Source organism: Phodopus roborovskii, unplaced genomic scaffold (genome assembly GCF_943737965.1).
Source record: "Phodopus roborovskii unplaced genomic scaffold, PHOROB, whole genome shotgun sequence".
Taxonomy (NCBI): domain Eukaryota; kingdom Metazoa; phylum Chordata; class Mammalia; order Rodentia; family Cricetidae; genus Phodopus; species Phodopus roborovskii.
The window spans coordinates 43,695,393-43,719,726 of NW_026126433.1; the positions used below are offsets into that span (position 1 = coordinate 43,695,393).

Here is a 24,334-nt window from a genome sequence, read left to right on the forward strand (position 1 = left end):
TCATTTAACTTGACTTTATATTATTTCTGCCTTTGCCCTAAATTCAAGGGTCCTCCTCTAACTACTCTGCAGTTCCAAAGAAGAGGGTGGGCACAGAGAAAGACTGAACAAGGCACCAATAGTTGAATCCCCATGACATTGGTGTCTAGAACCCAGTCTGGCAGGACATGATGCTTACTAAGGGTCTTTGTCCTGCCTACTCTGTTTTGTGCTTGGCTCATCATTCCTTTTTTTCTCTTTACCCAGTTCCCTGTAGCCTCAACCTGCCTCAATGCTAAAGAATAACTCCACATTTGTGACTGAGTTCCTTTTTGAAGGCTTCTCCAGCTTTTCTTGGCAACACAGGCTGGTCTTCTTCATTGTCTTCCTGACACTGTACCTTCTGACTCTGTCTGGGAATGTGATCATTGTGACTATTATTCGCCTGGACCATCATCTCCATATACCCATGTACTTTTTTCTGAGCATGCTCTCCATCTCTGAGACTTTCTATACTATTGCCATCATTCCTCGTATGCTCTCTGGTCTCCTTTACCCTTACCAGGCCATAGATATCCAAAGCTGTGCAACACAGCTCTTCTTTTATCTAACTTTTGGCATCAACAACTGTTTTCTTCTCACAGCAATGGGTTATGACCGCTATGTGGCCATCTGCAATCCTCTAAGATATTCAGTTATCATGGGTAAGAAGGCCTGTATGTATTTGGCATGTGGGTCACTGGGAATTGGCCTAGGCATGGCTATTGTTCAGGTTACATCAGTGTTTGGCCTACCCTTCTGTGATGGCTTTGTTATTGCTCACTTCTTCTGTGATGTGAGACCCCTGCTGAAGCTGGCCTGCACAGATACCACTATCAATGAGATTATCAACTTGATTGTTAGTGTCTGTGTCCTTGTTTTGCCAATGGGCCTTGTCTTTATATCTTACGTTGTCATCATTTCCACTATCCTTAAGATTGCCTCAGTTGAAGGACGTAAGAAGGCATTTGCTACCTGTGCATCACACCTCACAGTCGTCATCATCCACTATGGCTGTGCCTCAATCATCTATCTAAAACCCAAGTCCCAGAGTTCCCTTGGGCAGGACAGACTCATCTCAGTGACCTACACAGTCATCACTCCTCTACTCAACCCAGTGGTGTATAGTTTGAGAAATAAGGAGGTCAAAGAGGCTCTACGAAAGGCCATGGGTCTTAGGCCTCTTTCCTCTTAATAGGAAATTTTTGAAGACATTTTCTTTGATGACATAGGTATGAATTTATTTTTCTGCTATTTCAATAATGTTTTTATATATAAGGTTAAGAAAAGCAAATTAGATTGAAGTGATTGATAAAACAGATCTTCCTTCCAGGATGGCAATGTTTATCTGGGTCCTACTCTAAACATACACGGAAGTATGTTGTATAAAAATGTGTTCACCTGTGCTACTCTCTCCTCCATGCCATTATATGCATTTGTGTGCAACTGGACACATATAAATAATGTTTTTCGATCATTTACACAAATGAAGGAAGAATCAGTCTATCAGGGTCATAAATAATATGAACAAATAATTTTTTAACACATCTTGACAAAACCTTTTTTGGTGAAGTTAAAGGTTTTAGGTTGTAGCCTTTTTGGTAAGTAGATAGGAACATACACAACTTTCTTTCAAAAACGCATTTCCATTCTGATTTTTCAGTTTGCTAATACTGCATAATAATCAGGGTAACTTCAAAACTCTGGAGGCCCATCTAAGAAGATGGAATGCTCCAACTGACCTAGAAATTGCAAGTGCAAACATGGTAAGAAAAGGTGTCATCTACATGTATTGTCCCCAGTTCTTAGATTCATAACTGAGAACATAGACTGAAATGGAGGCCATGTTAAAAGTTGAACATGTTTTGATTAGTTGTTGTTTTCTATTGATTTTTGTGTGCTGCAAAGAAATCTTTTTTCGATAAGGCCTGATGTCTACACTTATATGTGAAGATTTGGAGCTAGGAGACTCCAACGAGAGAGAACTTAATAACATTTTACTTTCTAGACCTAAATTAGCTCACTGAATATGAACTTTTATAGTTCCATCCATTTCTTGCAAAGTTTATGAATTCATTTTTCCTTAACTATCAATAGTATCCAATAATGTATATGTACCACACTTTCATTATACATTTATTAGTTGAAGGACAAGTATATGGTTTCTGTGTGTAGCTAGTGTAAATAGAATAGCAATGTGGAGCCCAACCCCAGGGGATATATCTACAAAACATCTTCCACACCTAAGTCTCAAGAAATATTGTAGGAGAGGGTACAGAAAGATTGTAAGAGCCAAAGGTTCAGGAAGTTTGCTGTGAGGCTATGTCTCCTGGTAATACCAGAAGCTACACACCTAAATTCTCACCAAAGTGAACCTAAACATGAACTGAAAAGGACAACAAATTTAGACATGCCAAAGTAGATGAAGAAAAGCTCAGTAGATCTCACCCCTATACAAAGAAATAAACAATTCAGAAATGCTAACAGCTGGGGGAATAGTCTTACAGAAGAACACACCAATTGGATATCCAATACCAAATGGTTAGCCCTGAACACATACATTCAGGTAACATTATATAGACTGAACAGGATATATTTAGTAATATAGTGTATATTTGAAGAGAAAAAAGAGTGCTATGTGGAAATGTTTGGAAGGAGGAAAGGAGAGAAAAGATGTAATTAAGTAATTTAAAATGATAAAAGAGTTTTTTTCTTTTTGTAGGATACACAATTATTTTCTGTTTAATTGTCTTTTTATTTATTCTTTGTGTCTTTCACATCATGCATCTCAGTCCCATTCATTTCCCATCCCTGTGTATCCACCATCTGCCCTTGCAGCCCCACAAGTAAAAAAAAAAAAAAAGAAAGAAAGAAAGAAAGAAAAGGAAAGGAAAGGAAACAGAGGGGGGCACAATCCCATCATGGAAGCAGCAGTGTGACACAGTGTCATGCAGTAAGATCTTTTGCCTATATATCTTTACTTGCAAGTGTTCATTACAAAGAGTCACTGGTCTGGTTTGAGGCCTCTAGTTCCCGCTACACTATCAGTGATGGTCCCTAACTGGAACTCATCTTGGTTATCCTGCTATTGCCCTGAGTTATGGAAATCCTACTGCCTTGGACTAGGGGATAGAGGTTGAAAGGAGCCCAGTAAATGTAGAGTTTATTTTTTAGGGTGAGCCTGAACTCTAGAAAAATATAGTTGCTAAAAATGTAAGCACTTTAAATATAATGCACACGATATTTATTAATGAACAGAATTCCAAAACTACACTAAAATGCATAGATTGTTCCTAAACATTTTTGGTGAATTTTTGGAAGATTTTCGGATTTCTCCTTTAAAGCAGATTTCAATACAGCATTTAATGTCCATTCTGTCTATCATGGTATTCGAGAATGGATGCTCTGCCATGATGAAGGAGCTTCTCTCTCACTGTTGCAGTCTGTACTGGTCAGCTATGCTGGGGAACAAACATACCCAGAGATTTGAGCAGTTTGTGTGGTATACACAATGCATCAGACCCTGTGGTATGATTCTGTAGAAGTAATGAGTCCCTTGTGAGGTGCTGGGGATTGAGCAAGTCTGTAGAAATGAACGAATCTTCTAATTCAAATAAACACATGTCACTCTGCAAAAAGTAAAATGACTCATGGAGTTAATTGATCTAGAATGAAGATAACTTTGCTTTTGTGTCTGGACTTGTAGAACTGATGGTGGTTTTACTTCAGTGACATTAGTCAAAATACAATTCAAAATGTTTGCCTCACAGTTCTGGTGAACTTAGTTCAAAGGTGTTGAGTGTGAGTCTGATGGTGAATACCATCTGTTTTCTGTTGTCTGAAGTCATCTGTTGTCTATTGATGTACATCCCCAGCTTGTAACAATTAGGGCTTATACTGAGGGCTTACACATGCATTTCTCCAAAGGATGGGAGAACACGGGGCTGAGGCTCTCAAAGGATCCCCTTCAGGAATTATTCTTACTAAGGAACTCTTGCCTCTAATGTTCTACGTGGTTGGGGGTGCATGTTGCCTCCAGTGGTTTTCTATTTCAGGGTATTTCCCTTCTTTGATAAATATGAAGAGCTACCCTAGCCCCAGCATGAGTGCTAACCTACGAGGTAGTCTGAGGTTTCATTCTGTGGTTTTCCATCATTTCAATATGTTTTGTTTCTCATCCCTTCTTCCTTCTCTCTGATGGAGGTATAGTAGCAGGGAGTACCCAACAATAAACTTGATACATTTACAGCTATAGCTCGGTCCATCGCCAGCACCTCTAAACTATACATTTTAGGATTCAATTTCTAGAACAATGATTGACATAAGACAATTCTCAAAATTTTAGCTATGATATATTATAGTGAAAAGTTAAAAAACTGATTCCATCCTGTTTATTGATCTAAATTCACTGTGACTCAATTTAGTTGTCAGCAACAAAGTATTACCTTCTTGGAGGAAAGAAAGTGGTTAAAAATAAAAATCTGAGTTTTCCTTTGCGATGGAGAAGTATTTTTCTTTTCCTTTTCTCTTCTAACAATTCTTCATGAGCAATTTATTTTCACGGGAGTCTTGTGTCTCTGCCTTCCAGTAGAACAGCTTCAGCCATAGTGATGTGTTGAAAGATCAGCAATAATGAAACATTAAAATGCCTATGTGTATGCCTATGCCTTTTCAGTGTTTGGGAAAGAAAGAGCACATTTTGCAAACGACATAAGTGAATATGTTGGATAGTTTGACACTTTCTTCCCCAACTAGCTTTTGGTCATGGTGTTCCATCACATGGTGTTAGAAACTCTAACAAAGACAAGTTGGTCCAAGAGTGGGTATTGCTGTGACAGACTTTACCATGTTGCTCTGGGGAAGATTTTGGGAGAACTTTGGAATTTTGTGTAAGAAAAACTGTTGACTGTTCAATGCTTGTTGAGATGTTCTATAGTGGCTAGAAAGAATGTTAAGGGCAATGCAGATGATGGACACCTGGTATATAAAGTTTCAGAGGGAAGTTTTAAGACTCTATTGGAGTCATTTGTTATTTTGAATTCTGATTCTATAGTTCTGGTTAGCTGTGTCTGGAGAATCAGCTGTGATTAACAAGATACCAGAACTACTAAGGTGAGATCTTTGTTTTGCAGGGGTATGCAATGCTGGTCTGCCAGAACTGAGAAGTTAGCAATGATTAAGAAGAAACCAGCATCATTGGGATGAAATCTTCTGAGTAGTGTTTCCTTAGTGTGAGCACACAGAAGCTGTGTTCCAGACGTGGCCAACATTGTACCTTGTATTGGCAACTGAGCTTGGTAGTGTGAGAGTCACCCAGGTGCTACTGATTTTGAAGGCATGGAAGGGTCATAGAGAACAGCTGGGTTTTGGCAGCTGGGAAGGCCTGGAGAGGCTATTGGTGAACGTGCAGCCTTAGTGGTAGTTAAAGGCCCAGGACTAGAGGTGTCCTGCAGAGACGTTGAGGATTATCGCCATGGAAAGAGCCTTGAGATGCTATTGGTGAAAGTGCAGCCCAGTTGTAGCAGAAGTCCCCAGAACTTTGGAGATGTCAGGACCATGGGATGATCACCAAGAAGAGCAGTTATCAGTGGAGTGGAGCCACCTGGAGCCTAGAAAACAAGCTGTGTATTGCAGTGGGCAAAGACAGCAAAGTAGCCCAAGCCCCTTGAAAAAGATAAGAATATCACAAGTGAATGAATCCCAGACACTGGTTCTTGAGTTGTTTGACATTTTGGAGGTTGGTTTTCCTTTAATTTGATTGTGACTGTGCCCTGGTTATTCCATCTTGAAATAAGAAAGTCATTTTTTATTATTATTTTACAATATGCCACAGTTTAAAGACTTAGAGTTTTAAAAGACTTTCGATTTTAAAAGCGATTGGCTCTAAAGAACCAGTTCATGCATCAGGGACAGGTCCTGGTTCCACTGCTAGGGGGCTCACAAAAAACCAAGTTATACAACTGCCACTCAGGTGCAGAGGGCCTAGGTTAATCCCATGCTGGCTCCCTAGCTATTTGCCCAGAGTTCCTGAGTTCCCACGAGTTCAGGTCAGCTGTCTCTATGGGTTTCCCCATCAGCATCTTGACCCCTTTCCTCATATGATAACTCCATCCTCTCTCTTCAGCTGGACTCTCAGAGCTTGGCCCAGTGCTTGGCTATAGATTTCTACATCTGCTTCCATCAGGTACTGGATGAAGGCTATATGGTGATAATTAGGGACCAATCTAATTACAGGGGAAGGCCAATTCAGGAACCCTCTCCACTATTGTTAGGAGTCTTAGTTGGGATACTCTTTGTGGGTTCCTGGGAGTTTACTGGTACCAGGTTTCTTTCTAACCCTGTAATGACTCCCTCTATCAAGATATCTCTTTTATTACTCTACCCCTGTGCCTCACCCACAATTGGACCATCCTGATCCCTCATGTTCCCTTTCCCCCATTCTCTCCCTTCTACCCCCACCCCCAGTTTACCCAGGACATCTTATCTATTTCCTCTTTCTAGGGAGATTCATGTGCCCTGCTTGGGGTTCTCCTTGTTCTCTGAGGCTGAGGAATGTAGCCCGTGTAACACAAATAAGTTCAGGACTAATATTAGAGTTCAAGCTGAAGATCAGAAAAGCAAAGCAGGTGACATTATCTATTCCCTCTACCTCCAGCTGAAAGGGCTGTCCCGTCCTCAGAGTGGTTGTAGAATAAATCTCTGAGACTGAATACTGAATGCCCCATTCATATCTTTTATACTTCTCTACAGCTGGGATTAAAGGCATGTTATCCCAAGTGCTGAGATCTTCTTTGTATGAGCTATTTCTCTTTTAGACTGATTCACTTAAATATAACCTTGGGTGGCCTTGAACTCACAGAGATCCATCTGCCTTTGTCTCCTGAGTCTTGGGATTAAAGGTATGTGCCACTACTGACCAGCTTCTATAGCTTATTCGTGTGGTTGATGGAATTAAAGGTATGTATCACCATTGCCTGGCTCTATGTATGTGGATAGCTTTACATTTTGCTCTCTAGTGGTTTTATTAAATAATAAACAATTTATCACCACACCTGTTTATCCTTTGCTTTATATCTAATATGCACATACAGTATTTGTCTTTCTGGGTCTCAGTTACCTCACTCAATGTTTTTTTTTTCTAGTTCCATCCATTTGCCTTCAAATTTCATGATGTCATCATTTTTAATATTGCTGAGTAATATTTCATTGTGTAGATATACCCCATTTTCTTTATCCATTCTTGGGCCCAGGGCATCTATGACCTGTCCCTGAGGCATGAACTGGCTCTTTGGAACCTATTCCCTATGGTGGGATGCCTGGTTCATCCTTTATGCAGTGGGGGAGGAACTTGGTCCTGCCTCTACTTGATATGCCATGCTTTGTTGATTCTCATGGGAGGTCTTTCTCCATCTGAATGGAGACAGGGGAGGAGTGGATGGTATGGTAGAAGGGAGGAGAGAGGAGGGAACAGGAGAGAAGGGTGGGGAAACTGTCATTGGTATATAAAGCAATAAAAATAATGAATAAAAATAAAATAAAAGAGATGGACTGTTTTAAAGAGAATGAACTTTTAATGAGTTTAAATTTATAATGACTGGGGAATTTTTAAAGTTATTCATATTTTTAATGCAAAATCTTTGGGATGGATGAGAAGAAAAGGTTCTGGCTTAATAATGATATACAAGTTAACTTGTATATCAAGTTAACAAGAAGTCAGTTATGCCAGATAGTTTTATGTTGACTTGACATAAGCTAAAGTCATCTAACAGGAGGCATTATGAAAATGCCTCCATAAGATCCTGAGTTCTTACAGTAAAGCAGATCAAGAAAACCATGAGGGGCAAGTTAGAAAGCAACACTCCTCCATGGCCTCTGCATCAGTTCCTGCCTCCAGGATTCTGCCCTGCTTGAGTTCCAGTCCTGACTTGCTTTGATGATGAACTGTGATATGGAAGCATAAGCTCAATGAACCCTTTCATCCCCAACTTGCTTTTGGTCATGGTTTTTCATCACAGCAATAGAAACCCTAAGACAATGAAGTATATACTATCCCTGGATACAACAGCAGCATGCAGCTGTAAAGTGAGGGATGTTGTCACAGTTGATGAAGGACCAGATGGGAACATGGACTTGGTAAGTAACTGCCTAGAGCTGGGCAGGGTAACCTAAGGCTGGAAACCATCTGGATTCCCCTGGCCATCCAGGGATTTGGGTTTCTAGTTGGCTCTGCCAAGCTCATCAGAAAGTATTACCTGTGAACTCAAAAAAAATGTTCCTCTTCTCTTCATTTCCCACTTAATAACAACTAGCAATGATCACATCCACTTTCCAATGGGCTCAATTTCCAAACATGCTCATCAGGTTGATGACTATGGAATTTTTCTTCTATTGGCCATAAGGAGAGATATGGAATGAGTAGACAGTCTTGTTCAAGTCTAGTTGGTATAGAGTCCCTAGATTCTGGTGGTGTCATACTGGTCTTTCTATTGTTGAGTGTTTTCTTGTATTGCCATCTTCTACCTCTTCTTCCAGTGGGTGCATTTGGAATCTCTCTCTCTCTCTCTCTCTCTCTCTCTCTCTCTCTCTCTCTCTCTCTCTCTCCTCTGCTCTTCTGGTGGATGTAGGTGGGTCAGGAGTTCAATGTCTGTAACTCTGGATGATCCAAGCTCTCTTGGAGTTCTCCAGCAGAAGGCAGGTTATGGGGCCTGAAGATAAGGTGTGTGCAGGCTCAAAGTGGTCCCACATGGATAGGCAGGTCCAGTATGCTTAGAGCCAACCCAGGAATTCCAAGAAGGTGGAGTGGGTATTGAACCCATACTCTGGCCCAACACTCACCCCAATCAGTGGGCCCAGCAGGACCAAGGGGAAGGGGAAGGCAGGCTTTAGACAGTACATGGACTAGAGTAACAGGACTGAACCACTCAAGCCAAGGTTATAGTGGGGAGTGAGATGCAGAGCTAACCCAGGGAATTCCCAGGGAAGGATGTGGTAGGATTCAGCCTGGATTGGTCGCAGACTCACCTAAAACAGAAGGCAGGTGATGGGGCCCAAAAGTCAGGTGAGTGTGAGCTCAAGGTGGTCCCATGTGGATAGGCAGTTCAGTATGCTTAGAACCAATCCAGGAAGTTCCAAGGAGGTGGAGGGAGTGTTGGACCTGCTCTCTGGCCCCATGCTCACCCTAAGCATACTTGATCTTAGCTGAAAAGTGGAGGAGCAATAACCTGTGTCTTTTTATGGCACATTGGTTCCACTGATATTGAGAGGTACTCATAACTGGTATCTGTTAATTTCTTTTATTCATTGTTGTTGGTAGTGGTGGTGATAGTGTTGATTGTAGTGGTTAGTGTGTTTGTGTGTGTGTGTGTGTGTGTGTGTGTTTCCCTCTGGTGTGAGATTATCTATTGTGTGTGTTCTCATGGGTGTAGCCAATTTCCTTGGGTTGGAGTTATGCATCTAGTAACTTCTGTAGAGCTGGGTTTGTGGATAAATATTGATTAAATTTGACTTTGTCATGAAAAAGCTTGTTTTCTCTATCTAAGGTGACCAAAAGTTTTGCTGAGTTAAAAGTTAGTCTGGGCTGGCATCCATGGTCTCTTGGAATCTGCAAGAGGTCTATTCTAGCTCTTCTGGATTATAGAGTCTCCACTGAGAAGTTAAGTGCAATTCTGATAGGTCTGTCTTTATATGTTACTAGGACTTTTTCCTTTTCAGCTTTTAATATTCTTTCTTTATTCTGTATTTTTAGGGTTTTGATTATTATTTGGGAAGGGAAGTTTCTTCTGGTCCAGTCCATTTGTCATTCTGTAAGGTTCTTGTACCTTTATAGTTATGTCTTTCTTCAGATTGAAAAAAAATTTCTTCTATGATTTTATAAATATATTTTCTAAATCTTTGAGCAGGGATTCTTCTTCTATTCCTATTATTCTTAGGTTTTGCCTTTTAATAGTGTTCCAGGTTTCCTGGATGCTTTATGATAGGATTTTGTTCAGATTTAACGATTTCTTTGACTGATGCATCTATTTCCTCTATTGTATCTTCAACGTCTGATATTCTCTCTCCCATCCCTTGCATTCTGTTGATGATGCTTGGATCTGTAGTTCCTTTTCACTTGCCTGTGTTTTTCATTTCTAGAATTCCATCTGTTTGTGTTTTCTTTATTCTTCCCATTTTTCCATTTCCATTTTCAGGCCTTGAAAGGTTTTATTTGTTTCCACCAACCCTTCTTTCTCCTTTTTCTTGGTTTTCTTGATATTATGTAAGAAATTTATTGATTTTTGCCATATTTTAGTTATCTTTTCCTCCATTTCTTTTTTTTTTATTTATTTATTTTTATTTAATTTTATATAACAAAGTCCAATTAAATGAAAACAAACATTTATACACAACATTTGGGAATTTGGGCGTCGCTCTTTCCAAACTACTTCCTGCTGGTAAGAGGCGCTGTCTTGGGGGATTCGAAGAAGATTCAGATATCCTAGCTGCAGTCTGCAGGGCCGCCTTGTCCAGCCGTTTGGAATGTATTTCCTCCATTTCTTTAAGGGAGTTTTCCCCTTCCTCTTTTAGGACTTCTATCATCTGTATGAAGTCATTTTAAGGTCATTTTTTGTGCTTCAACTGCATTGGAATGTTCAGGTCTTGTGTTGTAGGATAGTTTTGTTCTGGTGCTGACATACAATTCTGTTATTGATTATGCTCTTACACTGGCATTTAGGAAGCTGAATTTGGGGAGATTATAAGTCTAGATGTTGATTCCTGTTGGTCTTTGTTGGATGGATGTTTTGTTCCTTATTTTATGTTTCCTCTCTGGTCTTTTAACCTGAGTGGCCAATAGTTCTGATGACTGATGAGCCTTCAGGTCCAGTAGGGTGTCTCCACTGGAGTTTGGGAGGCTTTGGTCCCTTGATATGGTTTGGCAAATCCAAAGTGTTCTTGGGTCTCCAGGTCCAGCCTGACCTCCAGTAAAGCCTTGGTCTTCTTCTAGGGGTACTTAGGACCAGCTTGGCCTCAAGGAGAGCTTCTGGAACTGTTCTTCTAAATGATGTGGACTGTGTCTGGGCTTGGGGAGTCTTCTGTAGTTCTGAAGAAGGGCTATTTGTCAACTTGTGAGAGCAGTTGTTTTCTGGAGTTGGGGACAGGGTCCATCTGTGAGGCTGGGGAATAGTTGAGACTGCTTTGACTTGAGGAAGGGCACCAGAATCAGAATCCAGGGAGGGGTACAGTTCCTCTGGTATGTGGGTCACTCACCTATTCTGATTGGTGTGTCCTCTGCTTCAATGACAGAGGTCCACTGAGATTAAGCATAGAGACCCAGCAGCAGTAAGGCTAGGGATGAGCTGGGATAGTGTTGGCCTAGGGAAGGGTCCTCCTGGTGGAGAGAAACCAGGGTGAGTGGGTACAGTTCCACAACAGATGGGCCGTTCATCTGTTTTCACTTGTATGACCTGGTCCTGCTTGGCAGAAGTCTTATAGGGTTGGTAGGAGGGCCCAGAGCTGTAGGTCTTATGAGTATCAACACTTCCTTCCCCAGATATCCTTCCTCATGGCATTAGTCATTTCAGAGTATTGGTAATCTAAAAACCATCTCCTTACCAATTGCCTTGTATTCACAACTCCTTGTTTCTGTCTTCCTTAGTTGTTTCCTTGTGCTATCAGGTCACCTGTCTTTATGGCAGGGGCAGGCAGAGGGTAGTGTGAGAAGTTCTGAAATCTGCAATACAGAAAACAAAACAAAGCAAAAAAAAAAAAACAAGCAAACAAACAAACAAACAAAAAAAACACTTCTAGATACCACCTCTTCATTGATTTTGAGAAGAGCTCAAGAGCAGGATGGTATCACTGTTGTCATTCATGTCCGAAATGAAATCCTGAAATCCATAGTCAGAAGTGGGTCTGAATTTGCATCATCCATTTCTTCTCCTGTGTGGATTACTCTTTCTAAATTATGATTGATCAAAAGTCAGAAACGTAATTCCATTCACTGGTGATAAAGTACTGTCATAGTCATGAAAAAAATGTAAATTGAAAAATACTCCCAAAGTATGAGAGATCTCATTAATATGATTTCCTGGAATTTTCCAAGTTGTATAAAGGCATGTGATAGGCTAAAGAAAGAGGCCTCAGCTGGAGAGTACCAGTTTCCAGTGAGATCCCACTATCCTGCAAAAACTTCCCAAGTTTCAGCTCAGCCTTTGTCCTCCTCCACCAGCCATTGGCTAGAGGTGAGTCTGGGCCCAATTGGGGCGGCCTCTCCCCTACAACCTCCCCACAACCCAAACTCCCTGGATTGGTCCCTGTGTCCTCTCCCCATAGAGAGTACCCTTGGAGCTATGATAAACTCCCACCCATCCCCACCTCGAGCCTGCCCCTCCTACCCTGTGCCCTACCCTGCCCACTGTCCTGCAGCTCTGGATGAGCAGAGGGTGGAGTCAACAGTCCACCCTACTTCTGAGACTTCTCAGGGCAGCTCTGAACAAAGGAGACCTGCCTATCCATGCAGTAACACCTGTAATTTCCACCTGCTTAGTCTATGACCCCACCTCCAGTCCTCTGCTGGAGTCCCAGGCCCATCCCAGAGATCTGCCTATCTCTGTGGGTCCACTCTGAGTTCCTGCCAGCAAGATCCTTGACCCTCAAAGCAGGGCATCTGCTAAAGAAAGAGGCGTCAGCTGGAGAGTGCCAGTTTCGAGTGAGATCAGACAATCTTGCAGAAAGTTCCCAAGTTTAAGCTCAGCCATTGTCCTCTTCTGCCAGCCATTTGCTAGAGCCACTGGCTAGTAGCATCTACTACTGGATCCTCAGCCCTGACCCCATCCCTGGGTCCCATTCTCTGGAGAGACCTCCTATAGAGCTTGAACCACCCAGAGCTACAGATATTGAATCTCTGACCCACATAAGCCCACCAGGGAAGAACCATAGGGAGAGGGGGAGACCCAAACAACACCTACTGGAAGAAGCTATGGGAAGACAGCAATACAAGAAAACACATAACAACAAAAAGACAAGCATGACACCACCAGAATCTAGGGAATCTTCACCAACTAGAAGACAACAACAAAGCAGAGGAAGCAGAAGGGAACGACTTAAAAATTACTGTCATAAAAATGATACAGGCCCTCAAAGAAGATGTGAGAAAATCCCTTAAAGAAATAGAGGAAGAAATCCGGGCCCCTGCCAAAGAAGGAGGTCTCAGCTGGAGAGCGGCAGTTTCCAGTGAGATCCCACTACCCTGCAAAACCTTCTCAAGTTCCAGCCCAGCCCTCGTCCTCTTCTGCCAGTCATTGGCCAGAGCTATTGGGCAGAGCTATTGGCCAGAGGACCACTGTGAGTACCTGCTGGCGTCTTCTTCTGGATCCTCATCCTTGACACCATCCCTGGATCCCTGTCTGCAGAGAAACCTCCTAGAGAGCTTGGACCACACAGAACTACAGATATTGAATCTTTGATCCACATAAGCCCATCAGGGAAGGACCATAGAGAAAGTGAAGAGACACCACCAACACCTACTGGAAGAAACTATGGGAAGAAGGCAATACAAGAGAACACCTAACAACAGAAAGACACACATGACACCACCAGAATCTGGGGAATCTACACCAACTAGAATGGAACACAACAACAAAGCAGAGGAAGCAGAAGGGTACGACTTAAAAATCACCATCATAAAAATGATAGAGGCCCTCAAAGAAGATATGAGAAAATCCCTTAAAGAAATGGAGGAAAAAACAAACAAAAAGTGGAAGAAATGAACAAATTCCTTAAGGGAAGTACAGAAAGCCAAGAAAAAACAATTAACCAGGAGAAGGAAACGGTTCAAGACTTGAAAACCGAAATTGAGAAAATAAAGGCAACACAAATGGAAGGAAAGCTGGAAATTGAAAAGCTGGGCAAAAAATCGGAAACCACGGACATAAGCATAACCAATAGAATTCAAGAGATGGAAGAGAGAATCTCAGGCGCAGAAGATAAACTAGAAGAAATAGATTCTTCGACCAAAGAAAACCATAAATCCAACAAATCCTTAACACAAAGCATCCAGGAAATGTGGGACACTGTGAAAAGGCCAAACCTAAGAATAATAGGCATACGGGAAGGTGAGGAAGCCCAGCTCAAAGGTGCTGAAAACATATTCAACAAAATCATCAAGGAAAACTTTCCCAATCTGAAGAAGGACATGTTTCACAGTAAATAAGGATCAGGATAAACAAATAGGCCGAATAGATGTTTATTCAGGGAGAAATAACTTACAACCTAGACAGATGAACACCAGGAAATTCAACCCGATCCTCTCCTGAGTCACGCCAGAAAGAGAGCACCCTTCCTGGCCCCCTTTGACCCCCTTCCACAGGTCACTCCGCCCATGGCTACACCCCCAATGGGCGTGGTCAGTGCCACAGAACTATCTCACTACAGACATGCCCATGAAAGTACAAGAAGAATACTGAACCCAAAATAGGCTGGACCAAAGAAAAAAGACCCCTCAACATATAATAATCAAAACACCTGGCATACAAAATAAAGAAAGAATATTAAGAGAAGTGAAGGAAAAAGGACAGGTAACATATAAAGGCAGACCTATCAAAATTACACCTGACTTCTCCATGGAAACTCTCAAGGCCAGAAGGTACTGGATAGATGTTCTACAAGTATTAAGAGAACACGGATGCCAGCCTAGGCTCCTATATCCAGCAAAACTCTCAGTCAATATAGATGGAGAGAACAAGATATTCAATGACAAAACCAGATTATCCCAATATGTATCTACAAATCCAGCCCTACAGAAAGTATTAGAAGGAAAATTCCAACCCAAGGAAGGTAACTATGCCCACAAAAATGTAGGCAACAGATAATCCAACTACACCAGAAACCTAGGGTGAAGCAGAACAAATATATTCACAATACCACTGCCAACAACAAACCTAAACCAAACAAGCATCAACAATCAATGGTCCTTACTCACCCTCAACATTGATGGTCTTAACTCACCTATAAAAAGACACAGGCTAACAGAATGGATATGAAGACAGAATCCATCCTTCTGCTGCATACAAGAAACACATCTTAGCTCCAAAGATAGACATTACCTCAGGGTAAAGGGTTGGGGAAAAGATTTTCCAATCAAATGGAAATAAGAAGCAAGCAGGCGTAGCTATCCTAATATCTAACAAGCTAGACTTCAAACCAAAACTAGTCAAAAGAGATGAAGACGGTCATTTCATATTCATCTCAGGAGAAATCCATCAACACAAAGTCTCAGTTCTGAACATCTATGCCCCTAATACAAAGTCACCCACATTCGTAAAAGAAACACTACTAAAACTCGAAGCTCATATAAAACCTCACACACTTATAGTGGGAGACTTCAATACACCACTCTCAACACTAGACAGGACCACAAATCAGAAACTCAACAAAGAAACAAAAGAATTAACAGAACTTATGTCTCAACTGGGGCTAACAGACATCTATAGAACATTCCATCCAAAGACAAAAGAATATACCTTCTTCTCTGCAACACATGGAACCTTCTCTAAAATCAACCACATACTAGGAGACATAACAAACCTCAACAGATACAAGAGAATAGGAATAGTCCCCTGTATCTTATCGGACCACCATGCTTTAAAATTGGAATTCAACAACCACACAAATAGCAGAAAACCTGCAAACTCATGGAAACTGAACAATGTGCAATTGCACCACTCCTGGGTCAAAGAAGAAATAAAGAAAGAAATTAAAGACTTTCTAATATTCAACGAGAATGAGGATACAACATACCTGAACTTATGGGACACCTTGAAAGCAGTGCTACGAGGGAAGTTCATTGCACTAAGTGCCCATATGAAGAACACAGAGGATAGTCACATAAATGAATTAAAAGCCCAACTGAAAACCTTAGAACAGAGAGAAGCAAATTCACCCCGCAGGAGCAGACGCCAGGAAATAATCAACTTGAGGGCTGAAATCAACAAAATAGAAACAAGGAAAACAATACAAAAAAATCAATGCAACAAAGAGTTGGTTTTTTGAGAAAATCAACAAGATAGATAAACCTTTGTTCAAATTAACGAAAAAGCAGAGACAGAACATGCAAATTAACAAAATCAGAAACGAAATGGGGAACATAACAGACACAGAGGAAATCCAGTCAATTTTCAGGTCATACTTCGAAAATCTGTATTCCACAAAAATTGAAAATTCAAAGGAAATGGACAAGTTTCTGGATAACTATCACTTACAAAAATTAAATCAAGAACAGACAAACAACTTAAATAGACCTATAACCCGAAATGAAATAGAAGCAGTCATCGAAAGCCTTCCAACGAAAAAAAGTCCAGGGCCAGATGGATTCAGCGCAGAATTCTACCAGACATTCAAGGAAGAACTAATACCACTACTCCTCAAACTGTTCCACAAGATAGAAACAGAAGGTTCATTGCCAAACTCTTTTTATGAGGCCACAATAACTTTGGTACCTAAACCTCACAAAGACACAACTAAGAAAGAAAACTACAGACCAATATCCCTGATGAACATCGATGCAAAATACTCAATAAAATACTGGCAAACCGAATCCAAGAATACATCAAAGAAATCATCCACCATGACCAAGTAGGCTTTATACCTGGAATGCAGGGATGGTTTAACATACGAAAATCTATCAACGTGATCCACCATATAAAGAAACTGAAAAAGAAAAACCATATGATTATCTCCCTAGATGCGGAAAAAGCCTTCAAGAAAATTCAACACCCTTTCATGATAAAGGTCTTGGAGAGGTCAGGGATAACAGGAACATACCTAAACATAATAAGAGCAATATACAGCAAACCAACTGCCAACATCAAACTGAATGGAGAGAAACTTAAGCCAATTCCTCTAAAATCAGGAACAAGGCAAGGCTGTCCTCTCTCTCCAAATCTCTTCAATATCATACTAGAAGTTCTAGCTAAAGCAATAAGACAACAAAAGAAGATCAAGGGGATCCAAATTGGAAAAGAAGAAGTCAAACTTTCTCTATTTGCAGATGATATGATAGTTTACATAAGCGACCCAATAAACTCTACCAGGGAAGTCCTACAGCTGATAAACACCTTCAGCAAACTAGCAGGATACAAGATAAACTCAAAAAAATCAGTAGCACTAATTTTTTCAGAGGACAAAGAGACAGAGAAAGAAATCAGGGAAACATCACCCTTTACAATAGCCACAAGCAACATAAAGTATCTTGGTGAATGCTTACCAAACAAGTAAAAGACCTATATAATAAGAACTTTGTGACTCTAAAGAAAGAAATTAAAGAAGATACCAGAAAATGGAAAGATCTCCCATGCTCTTGGATAGGTAGGATAAACATAGTAAAAATGGCAATCTTACCAAAAGCAATCTACACATTCAATGCAATCTCCATTAAAATCCCACCACAATTCTTCACCGACCTTGAAAGGATAATAATCAACTTTATATGGAAAAAGAAAAGACCCAGGATAGCCAAAACAACCCTATACAATAAAAGAACTTCAGGAGGCATCACCATTCCTGTCTTTAAGCTCTACTACAGAGCTATAGTTCTGAAAACAGCCTGGTAGCCTGGTATTGGCATAAAAATAGACAGGTAGACCAATGGAATCCAATTGAAAATCCTGATATTAATCCACGCACCTATGAACACCTGATTTTCGACAAAACAGCTAAAATTATACAATGGGGCAAGGACAGCATCTTCAACAAATGGTGCTGGCACAATTGGATGAGGGTGTGTAGAAGACTACAGATAGACCCATGTCTGTCGCCATGCACAAAACTCAAGTCCAAATGGATCAAAGACCTCAACATCAATCCAGCCACATTGAACCTCTTAGAAGAGAAAGTAGGAGGTACCCTTGAACAAATTGGTATAGGAGACCGCTTCTTGAACATAACTCCAGGGGCACAGACACTGAAAGAAACAATTTATAAATGGGACCTTTTCAAACTTAGAAGCTTCTGTAAGGCAAAGGACACAGTCGACAAGACCAAATGGCAGCCCACAGACTGGGAAAAGATTTTCACCAATCCTATATCCGACAAAGGGCTGATCTCCAAAATATACAAAGAACTCATGAAACTAGTCAACAAAACACCAAATAACCCTATTAAAAGATGGGGTACAGAACTGAAGAAAGAATTCTCAATGGAGGAAATCAAAAAGGCTGAAAGACACTTAAGAAAATGCTCCACATCCTTAGCTATCAGGGAAATGCAAATCAAAACAACTTTGAGATACCATCTTACCCCTGCCAGAATGGCTAAAATTAGAAACACCAGTGATGACTTATGTTGGAGAGGATGTGGAGAAAGTGGAACACTCCTCCACTGCTGGTGGGAGTGCAAACTCATACAGCCATTTTGGAGATCAGTATTGCGGTTCCTCAGATAAATGGGAATTAGTTTACCACAGGACCCTGCAATCCCACTCTTAGGCATATATCCAAATGATCCACATCCATGCAAGAAAGACATCTACTCAACTGTGTTCATAGCAGGAATATTTGTGAAGCAACCTACATGCCCCTCAATTGAAGAATGGATATTGAAGATGTGGCACATCTACACAACGGAATACTACTCTGCAGAAAAAAATAATGGTATCTTGAAATTTGCAGGCAAGTAGATGGCACTTGAAGACACCATCTTGAATGACTTAACCCAGTCACAAAAAGAGGAACATAGTATGTAATCAATCATATATGGATTTTAGACCTAGAGAAAAGGATCACCAGCCTATAATTCACACCACCAGAGGAACTAGGATACAAGGTGTATCCTAAGTGATTCATAGAAAGTCCCTCACAGAACTAGGAAGGGACAGTCCCCCAAAACACAGTGAGAGTGGGGGTGGGCAGTGAATGGAAAGAGAAGTAGGAGAAAATGAGGGGAAGGAAAGGAAAACAAGTGTGACCAGGAAGATTGAGCCCGGTTAGGAATAGAAGACAGGAAAGAGCGAGAGAACATAAAAAAAAGAGAGCCAATATTGGTTTGAAGATAAAATTAAACACAAAGAAAGGTCTAGAGAACTACAAGACTGCTGCCAACAAACAATTTGAGCTTCCGTGGAAAGGCTACCATAAATGTCCTTCCCTGAGAGTGAGATCAACAACTAACTTATCCATGGAGCCCTCATCTAATGCCTGTTGGAAACAGGAGCAAACTCCCATACATAAACACTGAGTCAAACTAGTTCCAGATGCAGATGGGGAGGACAAGACCAGACGGCAGAAACACATAGAGACAGCTTACCTGAACAAGGAGGAGCTAACTGGCCACCAGACTGATAGCTGGGAATCTAACATGGGACTGACTCAGGTCCCCCTGAATATGGGTCTCAGCCAGAATGACTGAGCAGTCTAAGGGACCTCAGACAGTGGAGCCAGGATGTATCCCTGGTGCACAAAAGGACCTTGCTAACTCATCCCCCATGGAGGGATAACTGCCTTAACCTAGAGACAGGAGAGAAGCCCTAGTCCCTACTTCACAGGACCTGTCAGATCTACATGACCCCAAGTGGATAGCATTCCTCTACATATGGAATTGGGGTGGGGAGATTGGAGGGGAGGGTTGTTAGGGTGGATGTGAAAGGGTAGAGGGGGTAAATAGGAGGGAGGGAGGGCTGGATGAAGGGAGGGACAGAGAGGGAACTGGGACATGTAAAATAATAAATTAAATTTAAAAAAAAAGGCCTTGACTTCAAAATTTAAGTTCAAGGACAAGTTACTGTGGAAAAGGATTTCTATTTTTGTTTCCACAGAAAATGAAAAGCTGTGGATTCCTTCCCCACTAAAGTCGTTTGATCAAGCCAGACCACCTGAAACAGAGTACCAGGTGGTCCTACATTCAAAACAGCTGGACAAAGCAGCCTTACAGACTACAGCCAGGATTTCTGCATCTTTTTCAAATCCCCGATGACAGCGCCCCTTACCAGCAGGAAATAGTTTGGAAAGAAAGAAGCCCAAATTCCCAAATATTGTCTATAAATGTTTGTTTTCAATGAACTTGGTTATATAAAATAAATTAACAAAAGGCATGTGATATAAATTCAATAAACTAAATTATGTTTCTTTTTTAATTGCTATTTCCTTGAATTTGCAATTTCTATACAGCAGCTATTTTCCTTTCACCATTTTGAAGATGTCCTTCCACACATTTGTATTTCCCATTCACAGTTTAAAATATTCAGTCATTTTCTTACATTCAGTACTGATCAGGATAGTTTTCTATTGCTTTGTATCAAACTCAGTACTTTAATACAAAATACAGTTCTGACCTGTTTCCTCACTGAGCTATCTCAACACCATCCAGTTTGGTCTTCTGCTCAAGCACTCTGAGACCTGGGAAGTGTTTACAAGGGTGTGGCCATTGATGCAGAGTGGTATGCACTTCCAAAGTCTGTTGAGAGAATTTAGTTCCTTGTGATTAGAGGACTGAAGTTGCTTTTCTTTCTGATTGCCAATTGTGAGTGCTATGTTTGTAGAAATTACTCAGGTGTTTTGTGCATAGTCCACTATTAAAACAACAACTTACTTATTCAAAGCCACAGAAGAAGTATGACTTTCTCCAGTCTGGTTACATGAACATTTATTTAACTTTTAAAAACTTTTTGTATCTGTAATTGTACTTACCTCTGTATAAAATGTATAATGATACAACAAATCTCTGTGTAATGCATTTTAGAATGGGATTGACATCCTATCATCTTTGCTATATCATTTTAGGAAGTAGCAAGTGCACAGCATAAGAAAGGGCTTTATACACAGATGGATCATATTTGGGAAGATTTGCATCATTTGAAGTCATCTTAATGTTGCATCCTATCGCATCTATAGATTAATTTTTATTTGACTATTCCTGCTGTGTGCTTTGCCTTCTATTTGATTTTATCTTTTTGTTACTTTCTTGTGATGCATGTGCCAGTTCCATTGCATTCTAAACACTCAATCAGAAGTCTAAATTTTTACAAATGATAAATAATTTAATATTTAGGACCATATTTTTTGTCACATTAAATTTTTTCAAAAGTAACCCAAAATGTCTATAGATAATATATGTAAATTATAACAAGTGGTCGTAATTGAAAACCAATTCAATTATGTGGTTAATAAAATTAAAATATAACATACTTTATATTTCAAAATATCTTTCTTTTTTGTTTATTTTTAATTGATTTTAAATTATGAACTCTTTTACATCTTGTAGTATGTACAAAAACAGATGGTGGTCACATCAGCTGGCAGGCCATAGTTGCTTACTCCTGCTTTATATGAGTAAATTATAAAGACAAATTGAAGCTTTAGATTACATTATCTTCCTGTAGTAGGATTTTATTGTACCCCTAGCAGGTGGTAGTGGGGAGAAGATCCTATTCATCAAACTAGGAACTAAGTAAATTTAGATAGAGTTTCAATCTTTGTGAGGGTTAATTCATTTCCACTCACTCTTTCATGTGTAAGCACATATGGAAATTGCAGATGCTATGCTCATTTTCTAGGTTCTTTTGACCAAGACTACAAACAACAAATGACAGTTCCTCAGAGACCACAGAATGTTGAATGCCAGACTAACACATTTATTTATATCTTTTCTTTCTGAATGCTTGATTCTTAAAGAATGTAATGATATCTATATAACTTAGTGATGGTTGCCTTGTTTTAGACCTGTAGTAGAATTGATTACATAAAGAAATGAAGAGTGGAAGGCTGAAAAGAACCCTGGTAAAAAATCAATGACTCCAGCTTTCTCACTTGAACTCAGTTTCTTAAACACACACACACACACACACACACACACACACACACACACACACACTTCTTGTGTTAGAATGAGGTGACATAAGACAATGTGAAGAACTCAGAGTGGGAGACAAAATCTAGTAGAGATTCAGAATCATTTTATTTTATGATATCACTAAGAGATGAAAATCAAAGGGCTGGAAGACAAAATTTGCCTACTCAACACAAAACATAAAAGCACATTCTATGGAAAGTGAATCAGTCCTCTAATACTCTCTTCCCTCTTAAAAAGTGATTTCTTAGTTTGTTATCATTGACAAATCCACTATCATTGAAAACTTCAAATCGTGAGTGAGTGTGTGTGTGTGTGTGTGTGTGTGTGTGTGTGTGTGTGTGTGTGTGTGTATTATGAGGTCAGATGTCTTAAGTGTCTTGTGTTTAATGCGGACTTCTTAATTATGCACTCAATGCCATAGAGAAAAGAAGATTATGTGCCCTAGAAGACAGGTATAGTTACATTCTAAGTAGGGTTTAATTGGGATAAAATGAGTAAGTATATGTATACTGCTTATGTTTACATGTAGCAAGTTATAAAAACATATAAAAAGTCTTAGTAAATATTGCTTACGTGACCCAATTCTAAGAATACTGAGAGAACAAAGATGAATGTGATGGTCTCTAAATAGCCTCATAAATGTGAAAATGAATTCTGATTTTTGTGTATTTTTAAATTGTAAATGAAGCCAGGTGCAAGCCTTTAACCCCAGAACTTGGGAAGCAGAGGCAGGAGGATCCCTGTGAATTCAAAGCAAGCCTGGTCTACACAGCTAGTTCCAGGACAAGCTCCAAAGCTACAGAGAAACCGTGTCTTGGAAAAACCAAAAAAAAAAAATGGTAGATAGAAATTAATGATTTAGGGGTATCAAGAATAACCAGCAAGGCTGAGGTTTGGGACAAACTTGGGCTAAGGTTTAAGAATGAGTGTAGAGTGTAAGGTGACTGGAACAGAGATGATAAATATCAGCTTAAAAGTTCAAACAATATATTCTGGGACAGGACTGAAGATTCCACCTATACACTTTAAACTGGCTTCAAGTGTCAAAGTGCCAAAAATCATTCGTGTGCATGTCTGACTATAAAGATCTTCCTCAAACTCTACTTGATAGCTGTTTCTGCTCTCTTCTTAGACTAGACCAGGCCTTAGGATCCCTTCTGTTGCCATTGGAGAAATGGACAGAAAACATATCCTAGATCCCAACAGAACCCTGATCCACTCCAAGATGGAAAATTAACCTTTTTTTCCTTACAACATAAAAGATTATTAATTTATTCTCATCAATAGACCTAATTCATAAAAATATTTTAAAGCTTTCAAAATTAAGTAACCTTCAGGCTATAAGGACCAAGACATAACATAATCTAACAACTATGGCATTATTCTGAAATATTTCAGAAATACCAAAAAATCATTCTGACTAAAACCATGTTGGAATATATCAAACAATTAAATATAGCAGCAACAAAAACTCACATGGTTAAAAGGTTAATTTTCCATGTTTTAGATCCATGGATCTAAACAACCAGAGAGATAGCTCCTAATACTTCAACCAGCTCTCCCAAGTATGAATGACAGAATTAGATAATGAACTGCCTCAGTAATGAGGTCTCAAGGTACTGTCTTGTTCATATACTGTTTTCTTCTATTAATCATTAGGGAGTTTTTTTTAAAAAAAGTGTTATTTGGGAGAGAAATACCCAGGATACTAACAGAAGTTTACTACTTCATTACCTTCATCCCATTAGCAGTTACTGCTTTGTGATCTACAAACAAGCTTACTGTGGGTAGAACTGAAAAATCTGAACAAACTTAGATGTTGTCTTTCATTTTGGTCTCACACACAGGATGACTGTCATTGTTTCTATCCACTGAAGTAGCCACTTTTAGGTGTGGCTTCTTGGAGGTTTGTCAGAGTGCCAACAAATCTGATTCCTAAGACATCAATAACTCTGTGACAAAACTGTGTATTTTGGTAAAATATAATTGTTTTTGATAGCTAATTTAAAGTTAAGTAATTGGTAGTTTTTAAATAATTTTTAGGAGATCCCTGACTGAATCCTTGGGAAACATTTTGTATCTATTAGTAAAAAATCTATAATATGTTATTATAGATCATAAAAATTTCAAAATGATGGATGGGACTCAGGCTTGAACATAACTCTCGAGAAGATATAAGAAACCAAGTACCTGGTGAGTCTTACTTTATTCTCTTTCTCTCTGTCTCTCTTGGGTTTCTTTTTGAGACAAGGTTTCTCTGTGAAGCTTTGGAGTCTGCCTGGGACTGTCTCTGTAGACCAGACTGGTCTCGAATTAACAGAGATCCACCTGCCTGGGATTAAAGTCAGCATCAACACCCCCAGGCACTTTTTTCTGTTAAGAGGGGGAACACTTACAAGAGACACTCAGTTGTCACACATATCCATCCTAGTGGCATTCTATAGAAGAATGAGAACATGGCCTTTCATATGGCCTCTATGGATCTATCTGGAAATACAGA

At 39.9% G+C, this 24,334-nt stretch overlaps 1 protein-coding gene across 1 annotated transcript; it reads left to right on the plus strand.

The window, feature by feature from the left end:
• Positions 1 to 271: 271 nt before the first annotated feature.
• LOC127223615 (olfactory receptor 10J3) lies at positions 272 to 1,213 on the plus strand. Its single transcript, XM_051186320.1, has one exon. The coding sequence runs from the start codon at positions 272 to 274 to the stop codon at positions 1,211 to 1,213; it is 942 nt and encodes a 313-aa protein (XP_051042277.1).
• Positions 1,214 to 24,334: the final 23,121 nt, after the last annotated feature.